Source organism: Mastigoproctus giganteus, chromosome 4, assembly GCF_048544385.1.
Source record: "Mastigoproctus giganteus isolate SK-2022 chromosome 4, ASM4854438v1, whole genome shotgun sequence".
Taxonomy (NCBI): Eukaryota; Metazoa; Arthropoda; class Arachnida; order Uropygi; family Thelyphonidae; genus Mastigoproctus; species Mastigoproctus giganteus.
The window spans coordinates 3,357,026-3,367,550 of record NC_143578.1 but is presented as its reverse complement, the minus strand read 5'-3'; the positions used below and the strand labels follow the sequence as shown (position 1 = coordinate 3,367,550).

General features: G+C 39.8%; 1 protein-coding gene across 1 annotated transcript; it reads left to right on the top strand.

Moving 5' to 3' along the window:
• The first annotated feature begins 8,453 nt into the window (after window positions 1–8,453).
• LOC150086341 (irregular chiasm C-roughest protein-like) lies at window positions 8,454–9,887 on the top strand. The gene has a single exon (XM_090371280.1). The coding sequence runs from the start codon at window positions 8,454–8,456 to the stop codon at window positions 9,885–9,887; it is 1,434 nt and encodes a 477-aa protein (XP_090227406.1).
• The last annotated feature ends 638 nt before the right edge of the window (window positions 9,888–10,525 follow it).

Below are 10,525 nucleotides of genomic sequence, written 5' to 3'. Positions count from 1 at the left end.
ATAACTAGCAGCCAGGAGAATTAAACACACCCACTCGCGGTTAGCCTCAGAATATGAGGAGTACCAAAAAGGTCTATAAGCATTCTGGACGGTTAACCTAGAATAACCTAGTACACTATAAAAGCTAAGAATTGTGAAGAGTTAATGTTGCAAGACAAATTACAGAATTTCTATGAAGAACAGAATGTACTAGCTTAATACCTGATTCACACATTGACATTATGAAATGTAACTAATGCCTGAATGCCACTATTTAAACTGATCACTTAAGTAGAGTGCAAGTGTTGTATATTTAGTTTTGTTTTGTGTTAATAAATATTGTTATGTGTTTTACTAAGTCTCATCCTCTCTGCCCATATCCAATCACACCAGCACAGGTAAGAACCATCTAAAATAAGTTATTGCGGGGAATCGAACCAACGCATCGCGATTGGTCGATTCTTTAACACAGCGCTAATCCTTTGCTGCAGTCACAGTGGTTATATAACTTCTGGAGACCGAGGGCGGGGATTTTGTCCTAAAAGATAGTGAGTTGAGTGACTAGACAGAAAAAGGGCGTCGCCCCACAGAAGAGAGGAAACAAGATGGCGCCTTGAATCAGCAAGAGAACCAACCCAATCAAGACGTGCCACGTAACCAAAGAGAACAGGGCCATCCACAAGATGAAGGCGACACCCTACAAAATGGTGTCCGTGACCAAGGATGAAATAAGATGAGATTTATAGAAATTAAACAATGATTGCTGGTATCATTGGAATGTTGGCAGAATAATATACTATATTATTTTCACATTTCCTACATTCAATAATACTATATTGTTGATGTCATTATTAACATTATTTAAGTACGCACAGCAAGAAGTAGCAACTGTTTCATAAACCAGTCTAGAGAAGACTAACCAAAAGATAGAAAATAGGTAAAATTTAAGTTGCTGCTTATTGCTAGCATAAGCATTTTATACTGTCTTTTAATGTGAGTATTAATATATGTATTTAATATATATATGTATGAGAACTTCAAAAGGTAAGGCTCAATTTTGTGTTGATGATATGAGTGTAGCTTAAAAATACTTGCTTTGATATAATGAAATATTACAGGCGCTCTTTTTCAGTGGGAAGAATTATATTGTAAAGTTAAGGTTTTTGTGTGCACAAATAACAGTAAAATTAAAAATTTAACTGAAAATGGAGAGCCAGAATATAGATGGGGCAAGTTTAGCTACATCTGAAACATTGTTCCCAACGCAACCAGAGCCACCTCAAGAACAAGTAAGGGTTCAACCAGCCTCGATCGCGGGTTACCTAAACCTAATACCGATCTATCTAGGTAAAGATGATGAAGGACCCCCTGTATCCTTGTTTTTTGAATCTGTAGAAGAGATATCCGAAATTGCAAATTGGTCGGATCGCGAGAAATTAGCAGTAATTCGGTCTAGACTTAAAGGGCCAGCGGCCGAATTTTTCTCACATTCGCTCGAGTTAAGAGCGGAGAAAAATTATGAACGCTTTAAAGAAGCCTTCGTTAAACGCTTTGAACGACCAATACCTTTAATTTCTCAATTACAATTGTTTAGCACCGCTAAACAGGAGGCAGGCGAGACTGTAATACAATTTGGAACACGTTTAAGAAATTTATGCAGGGCTGCGTTCAAAAGTCGAAATGAAACACAAGAAGTGGCAGTATTAAGAGACCAAACTTTACTGGCCCAGTTCATAAATGGGTTAAACATCAAATTGAAAAGATTAGTTTTGAGCCAGAATCCAACTACTTTTCAACTGGCTCTGGAAGTGGCGACAAGAGAGGAGGAAAATGAGAAGTTAACACATGCAAGGCAACATGTTACTATTAATTTGGCAGATGCCACTTATAAACAAGGTAAACAGAATGAGACCCCCATGGAAGAGAAAATCTCTTCTTTACAACAGTCTTTTGATCGTTTGTCAACTAATGATGTTAATTTTAATGCTTTAGAAAGGCACTTGTCTTCCCTTGATAGCAAATTTCAAAATTACGCAATGGGAATAGATCGACAACTAAAAGAAATAAGACGCGATCAACGCGAACCTTGCTCTTCCTACTCGCGACCGCCCGAAGTTAGTGGATACACAGCTGGGAGGCCAATACGAGGGAGCGCTTCGCAGGGAGAACACTATAGCAGACAGGGAGACAGCTACGGTCAGAGAGTATCACATGACCTAGATCACCACAGGGGGCAAGCGTCGTTTCAGGGACTGGAAAGCAGCGACGTTAGCGATTATTCGGCAGGCAGACGACGCACTTTTATGCCGAGGAGAGGCAACTTTTATCGGCAGAGAATAGCGGGGAGAAACGTGTACACTCCCTCACCAAAAGTTGGGAGGTATTTTTATAGTAGAAATAATAACTGTGTTCCAGCTAGAATAAATGCAAATAATTTTAACACAGGATATAGGGAAGCATTCCAGGGTAGATATACGGAATATAGACAACCTAGGGGAACGAACCTGAGACAAATAAATCATTTGGGAATCTCTTCACGTTGGCAGAGTAGGGATAGGTCAAGTTGACAACAAAAATTTTTTCGAATGGGTATGAGAAGGAGTAGGGCAGAACACGGGGTATATACAGCAGATAATGACACAGATTTACCCCTGGTGGAAGGTTTTATACAGGGCATAAAAACAAGGTTTCTCATTGATAGTGGAGCGTCAGTTACCCTTCTTAGTGCAGGAATGTTTGACAAAATCAAACATAATAGATATTTAAGACAGAGGCCTCCCGATATTACTGTTTGTGGGATTGCTGGGAATATTGTGCCTCTCAATACAAAGATTACTGTAGAGTTAACTCTGGATGGGAAATCTTTTAAAGTAGATGCTTTTGTAGCTCTTGATAGATTAAGTCCGCGATACGAACTTATCTTAGGCTCTGATGTTTTAAGGAAATTTTCGTTTGTACTAGACGCAGGGAAAAGAATTTTAAAGTCAGTACCACTTGGGATTTGCATAAGAGAAATGGGAGTGAGAGAACGGATCATGGGCAACCAAAAGCCCTGTGTCGGGAAACTGACCTCCAAACACATTATTCCACCCAACACAGAAACGATTTTGACAGTTCAGTGTGCAAACACATACCACCCAGGACAGTTGGTTCTTGCTGAACCCAATTATGATCTCAATAGCAGTGAATTAGCAGTTGGGAATTCTTTAGACAAGTTGTCCAAAGACAGGAAGGTGGCTATTTCAGTAGCCAACACGTCCTCTGAGCCGTTACATCTCGCAGCAGGAATGGCATTAGCGAAAATTGAGCCTATTAATATGCGCAAAGTTAATTTTGCAGGTGAACAAAGAAGGGCTGAAAGATCATCTCCGGTGACAATCAAAGATTTCGATCTGGAACATTTAACTGTCAGTGAACATCGAGAACTGGTTAAACTGTTGCATAAATATAACGATGTGTTCGCCAAGTCACCTAGCCAGTTGGGTCGATCCAATGTTGTGCAACATAGAATAAAATTAGATTCTAGTGTTCCAATTAAGCAATCTGCTTATCGCACTCCCTATGCCTTAAGATCTCAGGTAGAAGATCAAGTCAACGAACTTTTGGACGCTAATATAATCACACCTAGCTTCTCGCCTTACTCAGCGCCCATTGTGATGGTCAAGAAAAAGGATGGTAATTTACGTTTTTGTGTTGACTACCGTAAATTGAACGCCCACACAGTGGCAGATTGTTTCCCTATCCCTCAAATTCATGAGATTTTGGACATCCTTGGGAAAGCTAGATATTTTTCCACTTTGGACCTACAGGCGGGCTTTTGGCAGATTCCAGTCCACCCTGCGGACCGACACAAAACAGCTTTCACTACTGGCCAAGCTTTGTACGAATTTCGACGTCTCCCATTCGGTTTAAAAAATAGTCCAGCATCGTTCGTGAGAGCCATGTCCATTGTCCTGGAAGGATTGAAAAGACAATCCATCTTTTGTTACCTAGACGACATAATTATCTCAAGTCCCGACCTCAAAACTCACATGGAAAGATTGGAAATGGTCTTTCAACGCTTGAGACAATACGACCTTAAACTCAAGCCATCGAAATGTGAATTTCTAAAGCAGGAAATATCTTATTTGGGTCATAGAGTCAATCCAGATGGAGTTCTTCCAGACGCGGAGAACGTGGCGGCCATCAAAAAGTGCTTGGCACCTAGGACCGTTAAGCAAGTGAGAAGATTTTTAGGGATGACTGGGTTTTACAGAAAGTTTATTAAGGATTATGCAGAAATATCTCGTCCATTAACTAATCTTACGAAGAAGGATACTCCTTTTGTCTGGAATGAAGCGACGCAGGCAGCGTTTGAAAAGTTAAAAACAGCATTGATATCGGAACCGTTGTTAATCTATCCAGACTTTTCTCAGATGTTCTATTTGAGTTCTGATGCGAGTGATTTTGCGATTGGGAGCGTATTGGAACAGTTTACAAAGGATGGCTCCATGCAGCCGATCGCATACGCAAGTAGATTGCTGAAGCAGGCTGAGAAATCATATAGCACTGTGGAAAAGGAGAGCCTAGCTGTTGTGTATTCAATCTCGCAGTTCAGACCTTACTTATATGGCAGAAAGTTTGTCATAATATCAGACAACGCCGCATTGAAGTATTTACTTCAGTTGAAGAACCCTAATCCCAGATTAACTAGATGGAACTTGATGCTGCAAGGGTACGATTTTTCAGTGGAATACCGTCCAGGTCGCCTACACTCAAATGCAGATTTCCTATCTCGACCAGTGCTGGAAGAGGAATCTGAGCCGAAATCACGCAGGAGAAATGTCTCAAAGACAGTTGCACCCTTATCAACTGAAATCACCCTAGAAGCATTAGTGATGCCAAAAAATGCCACTAAAGATCTGGTGAGATCGTTACAGAGAGAAGATGACAAATTAAACCTCTTAATCACACAACTAGAGAATAATACTCAATCATCAGTGAAGATTCCAGATTCATACTATCTGAACGATGGAATACTATATCATTATACTCTTCCTGATGCAAGATCTACTAGAGAGGGACCTTTAGAACAATTAGTTGTTCCACATGCATTAAAATTGGAAATCATGAGAGCATGTCATGATCTTCCTCAGAGTGGTCACCTGGCGTTTGATAAGACATTACAAAGAGCTAAAAAAGATTTTTTCTGGCTGAATATGTTTACTGACATAAAGGGTTATGTGGACACCTGTGCCTCATGTTTGGAGAGAAGAGGATATAATCCTAAAGCAAAGGCAAGCCTTATGCGAGTCCCTGCTGAGGCAGCACCTTGGTACAGGGTAAGCATGGACATACTTGGGCCATTACCTACGAGTCTAGATGGGGACAAATATCTTCTAGTAGTCATAGATTTCTTCACAAGGTACGCTGAAGTGGTACCCTTGAAGACACAAAAAGCTGAAGAAGTGGCAACTGCATTTATTAATTCTGTTGTAGCAAGACATGGAATTCCGCAAGTACTGTTAACAGATCGGGGTAGTAATTTTTGCAGTCAACTAATGGAAAGTATTTACAAACGCCTTGGGATTAAGAAGCTTGAGACAACTCCGTATCATCCGCAATGCAATGGCAAAGTAGAACGTCTGAACAAAACACTGGCAACAATTCTGTCGCACGTGGTCAATGCCACACAGTCAGATTGGCATCTGTGCATACCGCTAGCCGTGGCAGCCTATCACTCTGCTGTTCACTCATCTACACAGGAAACGCCTAATTATTTGTTATATGGCAGAGATTTGGTCCTACCTCAACATATTTGGACATCTCAAGACCAGCTGACTTATGCTTCTTTAGAACATTACTCCGAACAAATGGTGGCAAGAATGCAACGCACATACGATATTGTTGAACAACATCTTCAAGACGCAGCAGAAAACCAAGAACGTTATCGCTCCACCAGAGCTGTGGATAAACAGATCAGAGTAGGCAGTGTGGTATATTTATATACACCAAAAGTTAGACCAGGTCAGACACGCAAATTGGCACGGCAGAGTACAGGACCTTATAGGGTAATAGCACAAACCTCTCCTGTAAATTATCAGATTCAACACATTTATAAGCCCAAGGATAAACAATTGGTTCATGTAGATAGGCTTACTAAGGTAACAGATCGTAGACCTTTTCCAGAGCTACGGATCGAGCGCTCTGAAGCTGATACTCCTCCAGGCTCAACCTTGGAACAAACTAAACCAAAACAGTTATATGAGGAAATTGAAACTGAAGAAGAGCCATGGGATGATTCGATGGATACCTCATTTGTGGTCCCGAGGCTCCCCGTTTCTATACCGTTGAGATATTTACCAGACAAGGGACAAAAATTTCAGTCAGAAGTGAAACAGGATAAGCAAGCAGAGATAGAGCAGACCAGGGGTCCAGTTGAAACCGCCCACACACCAGTCCACTCACATGGTTACAATTTGCGTAGCCGGAGTCATGCAACCCATACTCCTCAAGTAGTAACGATTGTTCCCCCCACACATGATGAAATGTTGGTTCCCGAATCAGCTTCCGATGTAAAAGAAGAAATAGGGCAAAGTAATCCCTCCAGTGAAATGCAGGCGCAGAGAACTGAACCTCCAGAGCAAAATGTGGAAGTACAGGGAAATACAGATCAGGAGGAACGACCAGATAGGGCTGAAAGAACGTTACAGTGGATGCTTGGACCACTTGCTTCGAGAATAGATTCACGAGACAATGACAGAGGTTTTGATTTAGCAGGTATTATTAGAGACGCTTGGAAAAATTAAAAAAAATAATAATAATCCGGTTCTTGGTTATTTGTTGAAAGGTCGTTCTGTTTAACTGAAACCATTGTCACCTGGGAGCCCAATTTCCCAGGTCGTGACTAATTTTTAAGAAGAGAATGAGCTTCAAAACTGATACATATATTTCAGATAAATAGGCATTTCTTGCCCTTTGCAGGTTAAGAAGGTAAACGAGGTTATTTAGTAGAAAGATTGGGATGAAGATTGACATGACAAGAGCACTGCTGAGACATTGTGGTTAGCAGAAATAGGATTACAGGTCATTTAAAAAAAATAAAAAAAAAAAACCGCCGATTATATCCTCTAAAGTGTAGTTGTAACCATTAAAAAGGAAGATACAACCTATGTACAGGGGGGGGAGCAGAAGCACCAACCCCCACACTCAGATAACCTAGGTTTTGTGGAAAAGATTTGTAGGTTGTGTCACAACTCCTGATAATGGACAAACACAGGAAGGAAGTTCAGAACGAAATTGGGCGAATGATGGATGTGATTATATTGTTAGGTTGATAGTGCATTAAAATGAGCTTATGGTTAAACCCCAAGAATTAGCATTTTCTTGTATTGACCTTACTTGCTTAATATGGCACTGTGCATCAAGAAGGTTACTTTAGTGGAAGAAAAGGAGAAAGGATAGGTTTCATGGTACTCTATCATTATGTTTTGTCAACAGTTATGTTATTGCATAGATTAACGAGTATAGAGGATCAAAATGGTGTAGTTAAAAACACAGGGAAGATGATTCAATTTATCATAACTGTAGATTTCAGGCAGAAGCATAAATTATTCTTCAAAAAAAAAGGGGCGATAGTATCAGAACTTTTGATTAATTAATATTGAACTACCATTATTACTGAGCTGATATTAAAATTTTTTTCTCTCCCGGAAAAAAAAAAATATATATATATATATTCGAGTATACAAAATTTAAAGCAGGAAGAGGAAGGATGCAAATGGTCTAGGACTTAATAGGCGCCACCCTAGTTACTCTTTGTTTCTCTCTCTCTCTCTCTCTCTCTCTCTCTCTCTCTCTCTCTCTCTCTCTCTCTCTCTCTCTCTCATTGCATGTCTGAATTCAAGTTCAAGGAGAGGATCTAGTGGAAAAAAAAAAAAAAAGAAAGGAAAATTAATATTTGTTTTTTGGAGATGAGAAGAGGCAATTAGCCTGGGGACGGCTGGTTCCTCCCAGTCACTACTTGTTTCTATCATTCTCTTTAAAGAAAGAGTTAAAAGAAAATCGAGATAACATCTGAACTCCAAGGTCCAAATACGGAGATTCTCTTCTTGTGCTATTTCGAAAAAAGAAAAGAAACCCAAATTTTCATCTCGAATAAAGGTTTGAAGCGATCTAAATCAGAACTTTAGTTCTACAAATAATTTTCAAATAGAACTTTATCTACTAACTCTATCACGTAGGAAATTGAAATCACAGAGTTATTGATATTGCATTAGCATATGAAGGTCAAGACAGAGCAATTACATGACTATTAAATAAATAAAAAAATAAATAAATAAAAGAAAAAAAGAACGAAAGTAGCTCAGGATCTGGATACTTATACTGTGTTCATACTATACCACAAAAGATATTTACTATTTCACTTCATTCTTACCCTCTGATAGGCCAGAGAAGAACAAGAAAAAAAAAATCAAAGAACGTTATTAGCCAGAATGGAGATAGCTATGGGAATTCCGACAATCCTGCAAATCATGATAGTTGCCCTATGGTTTCAAAGCTCAATTCTATACTTGGGACCTTTTGTTCGTCAACCACTAGATAAAGAAGCCATAGCAGGACAAACCGTTACTCTCTCGTGTAAATTGGTAACAAATATCACCGCTACGGTAAAATGGGTTTTTGATGGGAAGAATATTGACAGTTACTACAGACCACGAGGTCTTCCAGATTATAAAATCATAGGATCGTCTAAAGAAAATGACTATGCACTACAAATCTCTCAGGTACAATTAATGGATGAAGGGAAATATTACTGTCAAGTACAAACCACAGATGCACATCAATACCAATCCAGTGTAGCTACATTGACTGTTTACGCAACACCGTTGCCACCTTTAATAGGAGAAGGGTCTTTCCTGAACGGAATCGAGGGGGACCGAGCCACTCTCACGTGTAAATCCCTAGCAGGAAAACCACCCACCATATTGCGCTGGATTAGCTTTGATGGAAACTCGGTAGTAAGATCGACGCAATCTAGTCAAGATCTATGGTCAGACCAGATCAGAATAAATACGTATCTAAAGTGGATCTTTACATTTTCGCCAGAACACGACAAAAAAGCAGTTACTTGCATAGCAAATCATGTTTCATATCCTCATCCAATGATGGTTTCTATAAGGATAATAGTAAAGTACAGACCTAGAGTTTCCTTGGAAACGACTTCGAAAGTTATTAGGGAACTTGACCGGTGCAAATTGAAATGCAAAGCGTATGCAAACCCAGATGTGTTTCTTTACCAATGGTTTAAAGATAATGAACAACTAACGAAGGAAGGGAATAGTACTCTGGTAATTAGAAAGGTTCTCCGTAAAGACCATAATAGCAATTATACTTGTGTGGTTCGAAATGAATTGGGTTCAGCCCAAGCCTTGTTAGTAATAGCAGTATCATATGGTCCCACACGTCAAACGGCGTTGACCGACATGGCCACGACCAAAGGAAACCCAGTGCAGTTGAAATGCGATGTAAAGGGAAATCCCCTTCCCGTGATAAAATGGTATTTTGAAGATCGGCTCATTCAAAGTAGTATCAGTTCTACTTTTTCAATTAGAAACATATCCTACGAGACATCAGGTCGTTACACATGTATAGGAGAAATCTCTGGATACCCCATTGTGAAAAGTGAATCGTCAGTCTTTGTAAAGGGACCGCCAAAAGGAAGCTGCAGTTCATCCACAGCACATTTGGGAGACCCAGTTCAAACGAAGTGCATTTTTAAACACGTACCACCATTGGGAAATGTATCTTGGAAAGGCCCAATAAAGAAGGAATCATTTGGAAAATACACAGAGGAATGGAATCCCAGAGAAATCAGTACTACTTTAACCATTACTTCGATTCAAGCGAAATCAATTTGGCTCATATGAATGCCATGCATGGAATGCTTGGGGAAGATCAATATTAACAGTTCAAATTGAAAGGAATTGGTCCAAAGAGATCATGTATGCTATTCTAGGAATACCTGCTGTCTTCCTAATCGGAGTGATATTAGGAGGAGTGATCTGGAACTTGTGCTCTGAAAAAATTAATAACGCAAGTGACACGGATACCTCATACAATACCTACCAGGTATACTACAACGAAAATCTGTACGAAGATGACGTCGATCATGTAGAATAAGGAAAGAAGAGAAGATAAGATTCTCATCACTATAACCCTTGAAACATCCAAGCTCTTAAATATAGTGCCTACAGTAGTTCATGTGTGTGTTGTGTCTATTTCTGTGTGCAGTGATATTAGTGCGCGTTGCCAAGCCGCGATCTTCATGTTTATTCACCTGAAGTTTTCGACACCAAAGTGAAATATTCAACAGGAGATTCACCGAGCCATAAGGAAACACCCAGATTATCACATCTTCGATGAGATCGATAGTACGGGAAACAGTTTCCCTGGGAGGATGCAGAGTACTGCAGAGGGGTAGCCTTTCAGATGGAGGCCCATTTGAAGTGGTTCAATGCACCAGAAGAAAAAGAACAATGGACAGTATAGTACCAAAATATAATAG